Below are 20,321 nucleotides of genomic sequence, written 5' to 3'. Positions count from 1 at the left end.
CACCCGATCTAACTTCGGCTTTGTATTGGGTAATTTGATTGTCACCCCTCCGCCAAGAGACACCTCCTCCTCCACAGCCAACGAGGATGAAACGAAGTCGATGATCTTTAATCCCTCACCTTTTGGTCTTGCCGGCGTCACTTGCGAACCGTCCATGTTGAGTCGCCCCAGCAATTCCGCCAAACCACTGGCACCTCTGGCGGTGTCGTTGCTCATGGGGCCTTCCCCATGGGGGCATCTTGCCCTGCTTCGGGCATAATCCCTGCCCGAAGCAGGGCAAGATGCCCCCTTTTTATGTTGGCACTCAGAGATTCCAAATCCTCCGGCTCGACACATTTGAGGGCCGCCAACGAATCGAACCCCTCTTTGACGAGGACGCTGATCACCGCTGAAGGAAGGTTTGACTCCTTACACCATTGTTCTATTTCGGACATGATCACAAATAATGTTCACTTGCTGACGCGCGCACTTTAATGCTGCTGCTGCTGCTGATTTGCCGCTAATGCAAGATCGTGTATCCTCTGGCACTCACTTGCCAGAACGTTTGGCGCCAAAACCTCCACTACAACACCCTCCCCCCTCCCTCCTTACTTCTAGGTCTCGCCCACATCCGCTATCTCCATTCCTTCCCCCTTCCTCTCCATCCTTGTCCAGTCCTAAATACCATCGCATCACCTTCAGTTTAAAAACAATTTATCGTTCCTCTAAACTGACACCTCAAATGGACTATTGACTGCTCATTTAAAGTGTCTTTTAAGCAAAGCAAATAAGACCATCAACCTTCTTAAAATACTGGCTGCCCAACCATGGGCAAAGTGCCCAGTTATTCTAACAAACATCACCAGAGCTCTTATAAGATCAAGACTATCATATGGACAGGAGGCCTACTTCTCGTCGGCTCGAAAATGGCTTGATAAGCTACAGTCAGCGGAATGTCGTGCCCTTCGGCTTGCCCTCGGACACCCAAGGCATTCAAAGCAGGCCATTGTATACCACCAAGCAGGATTCCTCCCTCTTGACATGTGGCGACGTAAGTGCTGTGCGGATTACAATGTTCGAGCCAACACAGTGCAGAACTCAACAAAAGAGGAGCTACAGCCGCATTACAACCATGTCCAAAACAAAAAGGCCCACTTTGGCACTACTTTCACCTCACTGGCTCAATTCAATGCTTCACTCTTTAGCGAAATCAGTGTCGACCCAAATGATGTGGCCCAAAACCCCATATCTCGTGATCCCTCATGGACAATGAAAGAAATGAATTTTGACACAGAATATTGTATAGCTACAAAGGATGATCAGTTATTACTCAGGATACAAGCCCTTGAGCACATTGATACTGTATACAAAGGCCATGTTCATGTTTGCACAGACGGGTCAGTTTTGGATGACAAGAAGGCTGGCGCAGCTTTTGTAATCCCCAGCGATGACCTGACTGGGAAATTTAAACTGTGCAACAGAAACTCGATCTTCTCAGCTGAGCTCCTTGCCATCTGCATGTCGCTTGTTCATCTCAATCTCAAGAACACTCCTCCTCAAAAGATAGCTATATTCTCTGACTCCAAAGCAGCCATTGAAGCATTAAGAACTAACAAAAGATCAAAAAGACAGGATCTTGTCATTGCCATAAAGGAGCTGGCAAATAAAATTATAAAAAAAGGAAGCGAGATTAACCTGGTCTGGTGTCCAGCACACGTGAACGTGCCTGGCAACGAGAGAGCAGACAAAGCCGCTAAAGAAGCTGCCCAAGGCATAGGCGCCTCCGAGGTAGACCTGCCATTGTCTGCTTCTGAGATCAGTAGCCTTACAGACTCTCTTCTCTGGAGAGAATGGAGGAACAAATACATGCACACGGCTATAAGCTCTGGCTGGCTCATTCGGGAAGCCCCATCAAAACAGATGAACACCTATAATGCATGCCCACGTGTAATAAAAAGGATTAACCGCCTAAGGGCAGAAGCTGGGAACTACTAATTTCTAGAGCTTAAATGCACCTGTCAATCCGACCTCAGCATTGCTCATTTGACTTTGGAGTGTGATTTGAACTCATGCCACTTTCAACCCCTGACTCAGTTTATAAACTCAAAATAATATCCTGCCAAATACCCCAAATGAAAAATTAAGCTGTCTTTTAAGTTTTAATAAAGACCTTGGGTGGCAAGGTCCCAAACTTATCGCTGGACTTGTGCACACGCACCCACTTGGTCCCTGGATATGAAGAGACATTGCTGCGGCTGACACCATTGCTTCTCATATAGCTACTTTATATTTTTATCAGAACCTTTAAAAATAGTGAGCATGTTGAGCAACACAAACCCCCATTAGAATGCAAATCGAGTTCGAAGCATGCCTTTTTTACACACGTGTGTGGAAAAGCATGTAGATGAATATTTTTAATAGAGGCAAGCGTTTGTATTGACTGACACTGGGTACCGACGCTTCAAAAGTAGGTCACACGGTATGCCCTCGACAGTCTCCAGACACTCGGTGAAAACATTTATACAGATCAATAAATGAATTTTTGTTACAGGGATATAATTTAAAACAATCGATCACATAATGTCCTGTAATCTGCAAGCTTTTCAAAACACTTGATCGATTGATATGTGTGATGACCTACATTAGATTAAAAATAGGTCATAGCTGCCCGGAACCCCATTGTAGCGTTGTGTGGCGCCTGAACATTAATTCAAAGCGTGCATTTTCAAACAAAAGAGTAAAAAGCATGTAGATTAATATATTTCATTAGAGGTAAGCGTATTCATTGACAACACAGGGTACTGACCCTTCAAAAGTAGGTCACACGGTGTGCCCTCGACAGTCTCCAACCATTCTGTCACAGTCACAGGGATCAATAAATGCTTTTTTTCTGGTCACGAGGTAATACCTATAACAGTTAACCAAATGAATTCCTGCAATAGTCTGTAACCTTTTGATTATCTTTGACAAGTTCATATATATCTCATATGACCTAATTTTGCTGAAATATAGGTCATCACTACCGGGAGCGAAAGACGTTTGCCTCTTGCAACAAAATATCAACCCTTCATTTCGTCCTTCACAAGTACAAATGTAAAAGGATGGTTAAAGCTAAGCAAAACTTTACATGTACATTTCAAAATCCACATCACATTTTTCTGTGTGTGTGTGTGTGTGTGTGTGTTGTGTGTGTGTGTGTGTTACAGAAAACTATTGTGTGTGTGAGTGTGTGTTAACAACTATTCCTGCAAAAAAATATTATATATCCATAAGCACACACAAAAAAGTCTCTTTTTATTAGTACATGTATGCAAAACCATTTTTTTTAAAAATCCCGATCAACATCCAAAATATACAAAATCATGAATTAATGTATTTTGTAAGTGTCAAAAAGGATTAAAAAAAACACACACCGTTTTCCAACAAACACTTGAACATAACACTATTTGAATCGTCAGTGTACCAAAGGAATGTTTGACAACTCACAGAACTTATAGCTGACGCTTGGAGCTGTTACTCTTCCCCACTGTCCCCGCCACAGTTGCAAAGGGCGGTGCACTGAAGACCTGCAGCTCCACATTTGTACCTTGCCTTGCAGCCTTTTTTGCATCCACAGCGAATCAGTTTGTAACGGGAATCTTCAGCCTGGCGCAAAGTGGTCCACAAGGGCTTCCACCCCTCCTTTTCTTCTTTGGTCCAACCCCAGTCCTTTGGAGAAGGTAGAGAGGGAGCATTCTCCAGAGATTGCTCCCATACAAACCCTGCTTGGTAGGCAGCGCGGGGAACATACTGATGCAGGGCATCGGAGTTGGGAGGAATGTTCTCAATGGAACAGCACTTCTGAGAGAACAAGCGTTGCCTTGCTTCATTGACTGTTGACGATGTGCTGTTCTTCTCATACATCAAGACAACAAACTGTTCAATCTTACTGATGCAATCGCTGGAAGGTTTTCTCAATGCAGCAAGTTCAAAGAAAGATATTTGCAAGCCTTTTTTTGTTTTTTTTTTCTCTTCTCTTTTTTTTTTTTTTTGTCTTTCCTTTTCTTCTTTATGTATTTGTAAACCTGCTAAGACGTTTAGTAGATGTGTCAGCAAATTATTCCGAGGGGATGGGTGAGGTAACCTTTTACGTTTAAACTATTTTCACGATTCACACAATGCAACACAAAAGTATGTTTGGTGTTCCAAATTTTATTATATGTAAAATTTCTAAATGAAAAGATATCTTTGGTTCACTTCCAAAATGCAAAACTGTTTCCTTCAAACCAAAATCTAAAACTACACAACCAGAGTTCGAAACAGATTAACAAGCTCAATGAAGAATCCAAACGGTTCTTTTTGATCAATTTAATAAAAGAACAAAAACGTTACCCCTGAAACAAAACAATAACAACATAAGTATATTTCAACAACAAAATTAATCAAGAATACTAATTTCAATTTCATTCAGAACACCTTTTTTGTCAACACAACAACAAACAAACATAAAAACTATGCAAACATAAAAATGACAAAACATAATACAAAACAATACAAATATGGTTATGACAGGAAAACTGGAACGCCTTATAAAATATATCATGTAAATCATGATACAGGAATACAACCGCATAAAAACATGAATTCAATCACCACCTCTGGTGCCTGTGATTCCAAATTCCTTTTCACATGGACAAGAAGTTATGCTTTGATGAATTCTAGGCCAAGTTACAATCAAGACCAAATCAAAACTTTACTACGTCCACCAGTGACAAGCTAAAAGCTTCATCACTCATAGAAAAACTAAGACACTCAATGCCTTAAGTTCTTCTCAAAATGACCGAGAAACATTCCAAGTCACTTATGACCAGAAAGCCTACTGCATACAAAATAATGCACATGCTTACCATTTACATAACTTGCATGGTAATTCCTTTTCCATCAAAAAGAAAGACTATGTTCCATTTCTATCAACCACATAATAATCAAACACTTAAAACACATATTCATTTCCAGACAAATCAACAGTGAACACACAGCAACTTCTCAAACCATGTGGTAGGATGCATAACTCTTAAAGTCGGAAACACAAATACTATCAACTAAAACAAATACAAAAACTATATTTCTTCTCATCTAATTCTTAAAATACATCTTTTACAACTATATATTCATAATGCAATACCTATTTCATCATGTCACTTCAGTTACTTTCAATGAATAATCTTCTCCATTATTCAAGGTGACCACATGGTTCTTTGCATTCTGTGACTATCCATCTTATGTGATATCAAATCCAAATAATCCTTCAAAACTACAAAACCCGGCATCAAATAAACTTGGGAAACAATGCACACAGACTCTAAGAAACAAATCAACACAATATAAAAGGGTCATTCTCCAAAGCTGCGCACCGCCGATACCACTTCTAAAAATAGATGCAATGTGAACAAAGTTTAAAACTTTTTCAAATTTTTTTGTGTGCAGACTATAGAAGAATATTGTAAGAGACAATAAAGCTATTTTTGTTTCAAAATGTTGGTCTGTGTTTACTCAGTTGAATGAATGGTGTTCATTCGTTTGCGAAAATGGGTGGTCGTTTTGTGACATGAAAAAGCTGACTGAAAGTGTTGGTCAGCAAACTGAACAGAATCATTATAACTGATCGTTTCCAGCATAACATTATCATGTGATGTTACTTTTCTCATGCTGTGAAAGTTTGTTTCAAAAATATTTGTTAATCTTGCCAAAATTGGCATTCTTCTTTACGATCAACAACGTAACACTCTGTTTCCCACATGTACACGCTTTGTTTTGCAACTCTACAGCAAGCTCCGAAATCTGGGTGGTACTACTTTTTGTCTCGAACACATGTCCACTGTGTTCCTTGTGTGTACGCGCAATGAGAAACACTAAGGTTGAGCTAACAAAACATATTTCGTTGTGTAATGCTATTACCCAGTTTTGTTTCCAGTTTCTGATGTTACGTTGTTATCAAAACATTTTACTAGATCGTACAAAAGACAAAATATTTCAGAACTATTTTGACACACATTCCCTCTACTACCAAGCGGAAGGATATCATAATGCACTTCGGCTGACCACGCGGTTTACATCGCCAGCGAGATTCAGTTTGAATTTGGGTTCTCATTGTGTTGCATGTGTGACGTTGTTATCCCGACACTTCTGTGCTGATCTAAAGGTAAGTTTACAGCAAATTCTATGCATATAAATGCTTATGCATTGTTTAAATAAATAACTGTATGATTGTTCTTTACGTTCGGCTAAGATGAGTGTGCTCTTGACTTGACAAAATACCGAACTTGATCTGAACGCAGTTTCATACTTGATCAGTTTCAGCAGTCAGAAAATGTTTGGATCTCCGGCGAAACTCTTTTCAAACTTGTGCTCCGATACTTTTTGTAACAATAGATAGCATTTTTTTGGTGCAGATTTTGCTTCTGTAACTTTTCAACAGTATTATTCATATACGCGCCTTGATTGAATACTTTCTTGCTTCGATTTAAAATTTCTCATCAACCTCGTAACGAGCAAGACCGGATGGCTGACAGTCTCCCGATTCTTTGTGACGAAGTTAGCCCGATTGTAGGGTAATCGGACACACAATCTTCTTCAGAAGCCAAACGTGTATCAATCACGGCTGTATTTTATGTTGTTTTTAACTGCAAAAAAGTGTTCGGGAAACAGGGATGTCGTTAGGCATCGGACATATAACGATGAAAATCCCCAAATGTCCGATTCACATTGCCGCATGTCGGTCGTCCTATCGTTTTAGCCTGAGCGTGGTCATTGTCCGATATGTACTCCATTCCTTCGGACAGCGCGATATTCGTTAATTTTCATTTCAAGATACAAATCTTCTAACAGACCGAACGCTCTCGTGTTCAGCTGACACTGAAGTTGTCAGTGCCGCGTGCGGATCTTTTCTTTTGTCGGGAATTCCCGAACCGTTTGCGGTATGCGCCGTTTGGGTATAACCGTCTCGGTGCAGCGCACTGATCTAAAAATAGTGGATTCTTTTTAGATCAGTGCATGCTCCAGGAGTACGGGAGACAACTCCAACTGACTAAATTTGTAGTCTGCTTTTGTTTTCGATACGAGACGAAGCACTGAATTATGCCGCTGAAAAAAAAACTAAAGCCTGCAAAAGATCAGCATTAGATCAAACCGATCATTTTGTTTGTCAACTTTTATCCAAATCATGCAGTATTTAATCAAAGTAAGAGCTCTGAAGTTGTTCATGTTTTTTTTTTTTGTGTGGTTTCTTTGAAACTAAATACAACATTATACGCACACTGTGTTGATATATTTACTATATTATGTGTGTGTTCTACAGCGCTCGCGCGTGGGTGTGTGTGTGCATGTGTGTGTGGGCGCATGACTTTGGAACAATTCCATGGAATGTGTTATAAGCTATTTGGCGCAAATTCATAATGTCCTATTACACTTTCTGAAAGCAGTCAAATGTCCTGTTGATGCTGAAGAACTCAGGACATTTGTCCTATAGGTATGAATTTGTAGCAACATCCCTGGGGAAAAGATGGGTGATTTATTAGTGCGGTTGAAAATGGCCTCACAAGATCTCGTTCGTAACTCGGAACCGTTAGAATGATGTTCTTCGTTACGATGTTGAAAAAGAGTCGTCAAAGTCGCTTTACAGTTTCGTGCAAGTTCTTAAAAACGGCAGTGTTTATTTCACTTCTTTAAAAGACATTTCTGCATTACTTTCGGGCAGTCGAGATGCTACTATTTTGCAGCGTTGTTTTGATTTGTGTTTCTTCATTGTCAACGTCACGCGGACCCGACTCGTCGCCATCTTTGTAACGATGCTGATGCGATGTCAAAAGATTGCCGTGTGCTTGAATCTTTTTTTATTTAGCCTTTTGATTTCAAAGAATAATCCGGTTTTTTTTTCTTTGTGTATTGTTCTGAAAGTGCTGAACCAGTCGCCTGTCTACCCTGCCCCTAACCAGTCGCCTGACGGTCCTGCCCCAGACAAGTCACCTGTCTACCCTGCTCCAGACAAGTCACCTGTCTACCCTGCTCTAGACAAGTCACCTGACGGTCCTGCCCCAGACAAGTCACCTGTCTACCCTGCTCCAGACAAGTCATCTGTCTACCCTGCTCCAGACAAGTCATCTGTCTACCCTGCCCCAGACAAGTCACCTGTCTACCCGGCTCCAGACAAGTCGTCTGATTGTCCTGCCCCAGACAAGTCGCCTGTCTACCATGCCCCAGACCAGTCGCCTGACTGCCCTGCCCAAGACCAGTCCCCTGACTGCCCTGACCCAGACCAGTCGCCTGTCTACCCTGACACAGACCAGTCGCCCGACTGCCCTTCCCTGCCCCCTTCAATCTCGCCAACCAATACTTCTCAAGTGAGTAAAGGATGCTTCATTGAAGTACCTTTGCTTGGTCGTCAGAGAACTGTCTTTTTCTACGCCAAAGTTATTGACGTTGACAGTAGTGGGGACCTGCTTCTTCACTATCTGAAGCTGAAGCCAGACACTAACAGTTATGTATGGGCAGACAAGGCATGGCTCCCTGCCAGCAGCGAGCACAAAGCTGTTCCAGCACCCAGACTAGCCCCTGGTCGAGGCATTGCATTTGTTTTTGACAAGTGAATGTTTTTCAGCCACATTAACTGACATTTCATACTGACTTTTTTGTACATTCTTAGTATCATTTTTGGATGTTTTTTTTTACTTTGACTTTCAAAAATTTCACTTTGCCCTTAGATTTTTTTTCCTTTCTTTTTATTGCAAGTAAATAATGGATAAATATGTGTTATTAACATATTGTTGTGTGTTCCTTTCTTGGACTTGGATTTTGATTTTGGTTCACTTTCATCAGCTATTTCAAATAATTCTCAGTTGAGTTGCCTTTGGGGTTCCATGCTACATGCTCATCAATATCTATTTGTTCTGATACTATTTTGCACTCTTGTTATTCTCATTACTGTTGGGGGAGTAACACTGGGAAATGTAACCAAAAAGATTAAGAGTTTGAAGGAAAGGAGTTCAAGTTTCTTGTTTAGAGAATTTTTTTCTGATTTGTATTTTTGACTTTGGCCTCAAAATATGTTTTCTTTTAATCCTAATTTTGCATTGAATTAATGAATAAAGCAGTTTATATTTATTAACCTGTTGTTCTGTGTTAGCTTTTTGACTTGAATGTTGACTGTGGTTCATTTTGATCAGATAAATCAAAGTATGCTTTGCCGAGTTGCTTTTTGGGTTCCATGTTACATCGGAGATGGCATTGCATAATCATCAATATCTATTTAGATAAAAGTAATTTGCACCATTTAAATTATCCACACTGTTTGGGGAGTGATACTGGTAAATGTTGATTAGGAAATGTTACAAAATATTAACAGATACTTTTATAGGAAAAACAGAATTGGTGTTGTTTTCTATTACAAAACTCACTTTAAAGTTTTTTTAATTATTTTTTTTTCTTTCAAGTTTTACTTTGGGAGGGTGTTGAGAGTAGTTGTTGCAGCAAAATTGCATAGAACAATGTTAAAAAAAGAGAAAAACTGACTTTAAGAGATGTTTTTAGTGTGATTTTGGTCATTTATGAACTTTGGTCATTTATGAACTTTGTCATAACTGTATGCACAAAGTTATAACTGGATTAGCTTTTTTTTTTACAACATCATGTGAAGAACATTTGTATCTTTCTATTTACATCTCATTTGAACTTTCTGGTGGGCATTTAATTTTTGACACCTATGTCACAGTATGAGACGCAGCTTTAGAGAATGACCCAAAAACAATTGCTCACCTGAGTTAGGAATAATCATTTGGAAAATCACGAGCATGAAAATCTGGCTCTTGATGGAAATGTCTGGTACTTCAAGAGGAAGTAGAATTAATTAGCAGTTGCCAATGAAAAAGTACTTATGAAACCAAAAAGTGCTTTAAATAATAATTATAACTGACTTCTTAAAATTAAAACAGCTAAGTCTAAAAACTCATTAAAATAAACAAATAACATTATTAATCCTTTGTCACTAATTCCTTTCTAAATTTACTAAGACAACATTCCTGATAATTAAAGGGAAGTAATCATGATATTCCATTTGTCAAGAACAAGCACAGTTCTTTCCCTTACACTAGAGACATTTAGTTCTGACAAATCATGGTGACCAGTACTTTGTAAAATGTGAAAGAATGAATAAGAAAGAATACTTTCACAGGTTTACATATTTATTTTCATTCTTGTTTCATCCTCTTTTTGCTTGTTCCGACGCTTGTTCCTTCTCCCAGTATCCGCCGCCGCCCCGTCCCAGCACTCACTGCAACATCCACCCCCGAACTTCGTTCCTCCGCCAGACTAGTCGTATATATATATAGAGATATATATAAAACATCAGACATTGTGAATGAAACAATTGAAAGTCAGCAGAGACTTTTTTCCGAGATTTGTTAAAATGTCTTAGCAGAGAAAGAGAGAGAGAATAAGTATCCCTTCACAGACAGCCTATTGGGAGCATCAGACGACCCTCCTCAAGGGGGACCGAGATGTACAGTACAATGCAAAGTCCCTTTGTGGGGAACGTATCACAAGGAAATCTAGTCCTGAGGAGGACCATTGTTTTTGTACCTAGACCAGACACGTGTTTCGACACTTTTTTTTTGTACATTCGGGATAGACACTACAAAAGTAGAGGTCCCATTTAATCAATAAAACATATAACAATGGCACTATACATCGTCTGTTTGTAAAACTTTACATCGAAATAAAACAAAATGTACACGATAAAACAAATTGGTCTTTGTGTTTTGCGTATGTTCTGTGAGGTGTCAATATACAGTTTTTCACATAAACAAGGAAAACATGTTAAACAAAGTATGTGTGTTTACGTTACAGATAACACGATAACAATGACTAGACAATCAATTCGTACAAGACATTCTTTCTTTCTTTCTTTATTTGGTGTTTAACGTCGTTTTCAACCACGAAGGTTATATCGCGACGGGGAAAGGGGGGAGATGGGATAGAGCCACTTGTCAATTGTTTCTTGTTCACAAAAGCACTAATCAAAAAATTGCTCCAGGGGCTTGCAACGTAGTACAATGTATTACCTTACTGGGAGAATGCAAGTTTCCAGTACAAAGGACTTAACATTTCTTACATACTGCTTGACTAAAATCTTTACAAACACTTAACAAGAAACACTTAACAAGGGTAAAAGGAGAAACAGAATCCGTTAGTCGCCTCTTACGACATGCTGGGGAGCATCGGGTAAATTCTTCCCCCTAACCCATTCTTCCCCCTAACCCGCGGGGGGTCGTACAAGACATGTCACAAGAGTATTCCGTTATACAGTCATCGTGACTGGACACTTTTTGAAATCAAAACATGTTTAAGAGTATTTCTGTTATTTTGACTAGGCATACACACATGAAATTGAACATTATCCTTCAACACATTCACACTTGGCCTCTGGGCATGTACGTCATTCACTCCATCTTTTCACACTGCCTCTCACACTCCGTTCAGCGCACGCCCAGTGACCATCAGTTACTGAGCAGTTACATTAAGGAGGGAAGGTGTTGACCACCCGCCCCCTGCCGTTCAGCCTGCACAGACCAGGCAGGACCCATAGGCGGGTGAACTTGTCGATCGTCAGATGACGATGATCTATCAGAATTCTATTGCTCACACGAGCAGTTTGAGTTAGATACCGTTTATACTGCTGTGCAGTTAGACGTTTGTTGTCAAATCGACACTGGTTCCGGCACATTCATACTGAGTATCTGTACTCGGATAGCAGAACCAGTGCGAGGTCACGGAAGTCAACCGTGGGGCTAACAACCCCAAAACGAAGCATGTCAATGTTTAAATCTAAGTTACACAAATCTTTAAGCATATTCTGGAGCCATTCTTTGGCAAGCTGAGACGGGGGGCAGTAAAACAACAAGTGCTCCACTGTCTCACACTGTGTGCGGCAAGACAAACACAAACGGACAACAGGGCAATTCCATAAATACAGTTTGTATGCGACTGGCAGAACGTCATGTGCTAGCCTGAAACACACATTGAGAGTGACAGGGTCTAGCACTTTGTTCGTCAGATCACGAAACAGAATCTTAAAGGGTAACTGTGGAAAGGTTGTACAACACTTAGGCACAGTATTTCTGGCATTTAACAAAAGTTCATAATACATTTTACAAGTTTGGGTACATGTGAAAACAAAGTGCTGCTTGGACAGCAGCACGGCAGTTTACATAAAACTTGGGCAAATCCTCCAAACAATGCGGCTGGTTATTTGAAAAAACATAGTCGGGAAAACGCCGAAGCACTAGCCCCAAAAAGGTGTGTCCAAAGAACACCCATGGACAATCTTTACTTAAAAAGATTTTCAAAACTTGCGCTAACATGCGGCTTTTTACTTTAGTGCGAATATCTACAACACCGACTCCTCCCTTCTCAGGACTCAGAAACATGGTTTTCCGGTTAACTTGTTCATTGCGTGAAGGCCACAGGAAATCAAAAACACGTCTTTCGATCAACTTAACATAGTGATCTTGGGGGGGGGGGGGGGGGGGTAAAACAGTGGCGACATACCACAGCTTGGACAAAATCATAATATTTACAGTCTTAGCTTTGCCATACATAGACAGGTTACGACTCTTGAACAAGTTTAGGGTTTTCTCTATCTTTAGTAACAGGGGTTGCCATATGTCAACATGCGTGACATTGCCAAATTTAATACCAAAAACAGTCATACTGTCGACCAGAGGGAGGCCGAGAGGAGAGTCCTTACGGTTTCTCCATTGCCCTAAATACATACATTCAGTTTTATGGTTATTCAATTTTGCCCTGGACACCTGTCCGCACTTAGTGAACCAACTCAATACTACACGAGCAGACTGTACCAGCCTGCAGATCCAGAAATAGATACGCGAAAAAGTTAGATCTAATTTTGAAAAGGTTAAACAGGAAAAGCGGTCAACTTTTCACTGCTGTTCAACACAGGACTTGGTAAAGAAGAAGTTTTCTGCAAGACTTGTTCAATTGGATCGCTTTAAAGGCGATGCAACTTTCATGGTGACCACATTATAAAACATCAGAAATTGTGAATGAAACAATTGAAAGTCAGCAGAGACTTTCTTCCGAGATTTGTTAAAATCTCTTAGCAGAGAAAGAGAGAGAAAAAGTATCCCTTCACAGACAGCCTATTGGGAGCATCAGACCCTCCTCAAGGGGGACCGAGATTTACAATGCAAAGTCCCCTTGTGGGGGACGTATCACAAGGAAATCTAGTCCTGAGGAGGACCATTGTTTTTGTACACAGACCAAGAAGGCCTGCGGGCCGAAAATTTGGATTTTAAAAAGATGCGACATTCTGGCTTGGTTTTGGACTTTTTATTGTATTGTATAAATAAGCTTTTTAAGCTTTAAAAAGTTTTCCAGCTTTCATTGTGTGGAGTGGTGCAGAGGAAAAAGCGTTTCTTGAATTCTGTATATATTTTCCAAACATTCACTTCCCACAGCCTGGGAAACACTATACATTTACTCTTGAAAACACCCTTCAAAATACTTTCAATGCGCAAAGGTTACACAGCTTGGAACAGATATGCAGCTTAGAACTGAAGTATGTGCAGCAAAAAGTCACTTTCAGTCATCAGAGATGCCCCTGAAGCCAGTCCCACACTACATGTGCCATCTCCCTTCCAGCGTCCAGAACAAAGGCATGAGAAAAATCACTGTCACACAGCCGTATGTCTGCCCGTGGAAACCTCGCCTTCATGTTGTAGCAATACTCTTTGGGGCACCATTTATCTGCAGCTCCATAATAAAAACTCATGCGGTCCATGTATCTCTTGAGCAGATCTTCCTGCAGCTCCCCCACATCTGCCATTTCTATCTTTGCCATGAATGTGCAGTGGTTGACACAGGTGGGATTGAATAAATTCAGGCTAGCTTGTACTGCACATTCAGGCACTGCAGCAACTGAAAAGTGAGCACCCACCAGCCTTCTGTGAAGCTTTGGGCCCAAGTAGGACATCATCTTTACCATTCCAACAAGTATCCAGCGAAAATAGTTTAAAGCAGGTGTGAAAATTCTACCATTTGGTGTCTTTGCCATCTGCTCAATGGTAGGGAAGAGCATAAAACATCGAAGAATGTGATATTGGGAGATGTGAGGAAGAATGTTCAATATCATGTAGCATCCAATTGAGTGGCCAATCAGTACGAGTTTGACATCAGGTGGGATGTTGTCCTCAATAAAGTTGATCTTGTGACATATCTGCCCTTCCAAAGAATACCTGTCTCCTGGATGCCTCACTGAAAACAAAAATAAAGAAGAGATTCAATCATTGAAAGTCTTTGGTTTTCACAGCTGATTTTTATCATGCACACCTACACAGGGTTGCCTGAAATCAAACAAGACACGAATTCAACACTGATCTGATGACAGAGAACACAAAGTGGACACTGATCTGATGACAGAGAACACAAAGTGAACACTGATCTGATGACAGAGAACACAAAGTGAACACTGATCTGATGACAGAGAACACAAAGTGAACACTGATCTGATGACAGAGAACACAAAGTGAACACTGATCTGATGACAGAGAACACAAAGTGAACACTGATCTGATGACAGAGAACACAAAGTGAACACTGATCTGATGACAGAGAACACAATGTGAACACTGATCTGATGACAGAGAACACAAAGTGGACACTGATCTGATGACAGAGAACACAAAGTGAACACTGATCTGATGACAGAGAACACAAAGTGAACACTGATCTGATGACAGAGAACACAAAGTGAACACTGATTTGATAACAGAGAACACAAAGTAAATCCTGATTTGATAACAGAGAACACAAAGTGAACACTGATCTGATGACAGAGAACACAAAGTGAACACTGATCTGACGACAGAGAACACAAAGTGGACACTGATCTGATGACAGAAAACACAAAGTGGACACTGATCTCATGACACAGAACACAAAGTGAACACTAATCTGATGACAGAGAACACAAAGTGGACACTGATCTGATGACAGAGAACACAAAGTGAACACTGATCTGATGACAGAGAACACAAAGTGAACACTGATCTGATGACAGAGAACACAAAGTGAACACTGATCTGATAACACAGAACACAAAGTGAACACTAATCTGATGACAGAGAACACAAAGTGAACACTGATCTGACGACAGAGAACACAAAGTGAACACTGATCTGATGACAGAGAACACAATGTGAACACTGATCCGATGACAGAGAACACAAAGTGAACACTGATCTGATGACAGAGAACACAATGTGAACACTGATTTGATAACACAGAACACAAAGTGAACACTGATTTGATAACAGAGAACACAAAGTGAACACTGATTTGATAACTGAACACAAATTGAACACTTCTGACGACAGAGAACACAAAGTGAACACTGATTTGATAACAGAGAACACAAAGTGGACACTGATTTGATAACAGAGAACACAAAGTGGACACTGATCTGATAACAGAGAACACAAAGTGAACACTGATTTGATAACTGAACACAAATTGAACACTTCTGACGACAGAGAACACAAAGTGAACACTGATTTGATAACAGAGAACACAAAGTGGACACTGATTTGATAACAGAGAACACAAAGTGGACACTGATCTGATGACAGAAAACACAAAGTGGACACTGATTTGATAACAGAAGAACACAAAGTGAACACTGATTTGATAACTGAACACAAAGTGAACACTTCTGACGACAGAGAACACAAAGTGAACACTGATTTGATAACAGAGGACACAAAGTGGACACTGATCTGATGACAGAGAACACAAAGTGGACACTGATATGATGACAGAGAACACAAAGTGAACACTGATCTGATGACACAGAACACAAAGTGGACACTGATCTGATGACAGAGAACACAAAGTGAACACTAATCTGATGACAGAGAACACAAAGTGGACACTGATCTGATGACAGAGAACACAAAGTGAACACTGATTTGAGGACAGAGAACACAAAGTGAACACTGATCTGATGACAGAGAACACAAAGTGAACACTGATTTGATAACAGAGAACACAAAGTGAACACTGATTTGATAACAGAGAACACGAAGTGAACACTGATTTAATAACAGAACACAAAGTGAACACTGATCTGACGACAGAGAACACAAAGTGAACACTGATTTGATAACAGAGAACACAAAGTGGACACTGATCTGATGACAGAGAACACAAAGTGGACACTGATCTGATAACAGAGAACACAAAGTGGACACTGATCTGATGACAGAGAACACAAAGTGGACACTGATCTGATGACAGAGAACACAAAGTGAACACTGATCTGACGACAGAGAACACAAAGTGGACACTGATCTGATGACAGAGAACACAAAGTGAACACTGATCTGATGACAGAGAACACAAAGTGAACACTGATCTGATGACAAAGAACACAAAGTGGACACTGATCTGATGACAGAGAACACAAAGTGAACACTGATCTGACGACAGAGAACACAAAGTGGACACTGATCTGATGACAGAGAACACAAAGTGAACACTGATCTGATGACAGAGAACACAAAGTGAACACTGATCTGATGACAGAGAACACAAAATGAACACTGATCTGATGACAGAGAACACAAAGTGAGCACTGATCTGATGACAGAGAACACAAAGTGAACACTGATCTGATGACAGAGAACACAAAGTGAACACTGATCTGATGACAGAGAACACAAAGTGAACACTGATCTGATGACAGAGAACACAAAGTGGACACTGATCCGATGACACAGAACACAAAGTGGACACTGATCTCATAACAGAGAACACAAAGTGAACACTGATCTCATGACAGAGAACGCAAAGTGAACACTGATGTTGTGAAAAAACACGAAGTGGACAGGTATATTGAGCAAGGTGGTTGACTCACGGATATCAGTCCAGCCCAGAGGGGGATGCCCTGGTCCAGTGACATGACCAGCATGACCCACACACCACACAGGAAATCTCTCCCCACTCCTCTCCCACAGGGTGTGCATGAACTGCTGGTAGTACTCTGGTATCCCAGGGTTACCTGCCAACACATACACATCATTAATCATTTCATGCCATATTTTGTTCAAAATTGAGTGTTGCATGGGTGTGTCATTGCATGTGAGGTCATTGTGTGTGTGTGTGTGTGGTCGTGCTTTTGCACAATATAACCTGTTGGATTCACTTTGCTGAATTGGGCTACTGCCATATTGCCACCAACTTTGCAACATTGGTTTGTCAGTATATCTCATCTCACGGTTGGGAGAAAAATGAGTATGACTTATACTCTTTATATAGGGGAGGTGGAGTCCATCTTCTAAGGGCGTTCCACTGTCAATAATTATCCTTAGATACAACTGGCACTGGCAGCTGTCCGTTTAAAAAAAATACCATGTTTCATTTACTTTTCTACAAGGAGTCATATTCTGCAAATTTATTACGCATTAATTTTGGTCTGGCACCAGGCAGGAATGAGTCGCCCTCGACCAGGCTCACATCAGGTCTGACACGTGACTGAAATACGTCAAAAGCCTTCATGGAAGTCTATCAGTCTGTGCGAGAAGGAGAATTCTGTCTGTTTTGGGTACTTTACATCAAGACATTGCGTTTGAATATGTAAGAAAATTGTAAAAGATGGTAAAGCAGTCCCTGCAATGTACGGCCCCCGGCGTGAGCGGACACCTGACATGTACGGACACATTTGCCCGGCACGGAGTGTTTTCCTTCTATATTTGCCCCCCCCTTAAACGGACACCTGCAAAACGTGGACACGGACACTCATTTTCGGTCCCAACAGCAGGTCATACCTCCAATGTACGGACAGACCATCGTCACATTTTCACCACAACAAAATCGATAACAGAGCAGTCCGGCTCTTGGTGCAAACATCACAGCCGCAATGGCGTGACGACAGTCACTGGTAACTTGAGTGCACCTGTACCCATCAGGAGGGGGGGGGGGGGGGGGTAGTTTTGGTCAGGAGTGGAGTACATGCGAAGATGCCAACATGAAACTGCACTGTGCTCTTTATTCTTGTCTGTTGGACGTAAACAACAGAAACCACAGTCGATGAAGGTCCTGAGCGAAAGAGAGTGAAAAACCGACCACAGTTCTCAGCATCGTGTGTCTGTGTGTAACCTCTTTCATTGACAAGATACTCTTGTTTCCCCTCAGCCTTGACCAGTGAGTCGGTTGCCTAATCTGTGAACCCTTCAGTTGTCTTGCTGTGTCAAAAGTTACGACACAGTCAACTGGTTTTGCTCTGAGTGAACAGTTGGAGCTGACCTCTCTGGCCACAGCCCAACAGTACATGGCTGGAGGGAGTGAGAGAGAGAGGGAGCCGGGGGGGGGGGGGGGGGGTGGAGGGTTAGCTGGCTAAACTCTGTGGGGTGTCCGGTGTCACTGCATGTCAGCAGGAAGAGCATTGGAGAGAAATAGAGAGGTGTACTCTTCCACACAAAAGCATCAGTTGTCATGGCTTGGGGTAGGCATTAGTGAGGGAGAGTGGGAGCTGTGTTATGTACAATGTATTTCCGACTGAAGAGTGAAAAGTCACTGCCATGCCACATGATCGGCATGCAGTCAATAAAGCCAGACAAGATGAAAATAAATTACATGATTATGACATGCAGCTCTATCTGCTGCTATTTATTCAAACTGGGTTTCAAGCTTATTCTTGCAAAGCATCTGCACACGCTCCTCTGTGCTGTGTTTGTGTGGCTGCTTTCGTATGTCAGTGCATGGTGAGTGTGTTCACTGCCTTGAGGATTTATTTTATCTCTTCTTTTCAACACTTTTCATACAAATCATTTTTACAGAACGTTTAAAGAAGTATTAGGAGTTCATTGTTTAGTAGCCACAAGAAGTGATTAGCATAGACTCAATCCTGTTGTTTGTGTGTGTCTGTGTGAGTGTATGGGGGAGGGGGTGGTGTGGTCACCCCTCCCGTGACCGGACACCTGCAATGTACGGACAGTTTTGCTATGGCCCAAGGGTGTCCGTTCATGAGAGGGACTGCTGTATGTGGGTCCATTTTGGCATCTGCACACAGCCTTCAGACCCAGAACATAATCACGAGAAATGTTAATTACAATTTGGCGGGAGATGCGAGCTGACAAACCGCATATAAACTTGGCCAACAAATTATTGCAACAACTTTCGCACGCTAACAAAAGCGGTAAAACGCAATCCATTTTAGTTAAACTTTATATGCTGGAAAAGGTAATTATGTCCACCGTTCATATCATTTGTCCAATCGGTGGTAATGTGTATAGGCATCCCGTTACAGCCTGTCAAACAAGGTCACCCCTAAAATCGACCTGACAAAAACTATACCGGTAGCCCCGTGTTTTAAAATCTGCAAAAAACTTCTGACTACCGTTAGAAAGGCCATTCAATTTCCATTTCAGAGCATTGTTTGATGCACCTTACTTCTTTGTGTAGCCTTTTGACAAAGGCGGTAGGGGTCAACCGTTTCAGAGGCCAAAAAAGGCACGTTTTGCGGCCATTTTTGAGGGGGTCCTCCACTCAAAGAGCCATATCTGCTCAAGTTCTCAATAAATTGCTTTAGAAATTTCAGAAGTTATGACCAAAAGGCTGATCTAAATCTGTGTTGATTTTGGTGTACGTGTATACTAAGCGTGTCTTATAACACAACGTTTCCAAAAGACCTAAACAAATATTCGTATTAATTCAGGGTTTAAGGACAAAAAATCGTGACATTGCATGCTAAGAAAAAAATGGTTCAGGCAATTGTCGACAAAGTTTCAGGCAGATCTGAGTGCTGGTTTACATTTGCTGGAGATGGGAATGCACAAGAAAAATTATCGATCATCGTCTTTGGTACTGTATACAGTCTCCGAAGAGTTTTACAGCCGTTGGCCTGTACTGACTTGGCTGAGGTTATTTTTAGCCAGAGCGCTGTGCTGATTTGATGGTTATTCCAGCGTCGCGGACGACGCTGGTATCTGTGGTTGGGAAGAACGTGCCTGTGGAGAATTAGTCTCCAAGCCAAAGCGCGCTGACTCTCCAAGCCAAAACAATTTCAAAGCTGAAAAAAAATGTACAATTTACGCGAAACGATTAAACACAGCTTTCGGGTGTTTTTTTTAATCTAAGATGTACATACATATACCACTCCGACCATAAGGAAAAGAAAAAAAGCCCACACAAAAAAAAAGACCGAGAGGAGCCGAGTCAATCCGAGACCAACCGAGAGGACGTGTTTCGCGCCGTTTCGATGTCGTTTGTTCAGATGCGGCCGGTTGGATCAGTTG

The 20,321-nt window shown here is 41.2% G+C and overlaps 1 protein-coding gene and 1 long non-coding RNA gene across 3 annotated transcripts in view; both read right to left on the bottom strand.

The window, feature by feature from the left end:
• Positions 1-3,990: 3,990 nt before the first annotated feature.
• Positions 3,991-9,833, bottom strand: LOC138979822 (uncharacterized). The gene is made up of 2 exons (XR_011460145.1): positions 9,769-9,833; positions 3,991-4,352 (listed from the first exon to the last, which is right to left on the bottom strand). It is a non-coding gene; the product is annotated as an uncharacterized lncRNA (long non-coding RNA).
• Positions 9,834-10,516: 683 nt separating this feature from the next.
• Positions 10,517-20,321, bottom strand: part of LOC138979821 (lipid droplet-associated hydrolase-like) — a 57,898-nt gene continuing 48,093 nt past the window's right edge. The window contains exons 3-4 of one of the 2 annotated variants that reach the window (XM_070352566.1): positions 16,943-17,086; positions 10,517-14,283 (exon numbers count right to left, since the gene is read on the bottom strand). In XM_070352566.1, coding sequence (XP_070208667.1) covers positions 13,619-14,283; positions 16,943-17,086 — 809 coding nt within the window. In that variant the 3' untranslated portion in view covers positions 10,517-13,618. The remainder of the gene's footprint in view (positions 14,284-16,942; positions 17,087-20,321) is intronic. The other variant, XM_070352565.1, reaches the window with a different exon arrangement.

This window comes from Littorina saxatilis, linkage group LG11 (assembly GCF_037325665.1).
Source record: "Littorina saxatilis isolate snail1 linkage group LG11, US_GU_Lsax_2.0, whole genome shotgun sequence".
NCBI lineage: Eukaryota > Metazoa > Mollusca > Gastropoda > Littorinimorpha > Littorinidae > Littorina > Littorina saxatilis.
The sequence above is the reverse complement of the archived record's forward strand: the minus strand, read 5'-3'. Positions and strand labels throughout refer to the sequence as shown.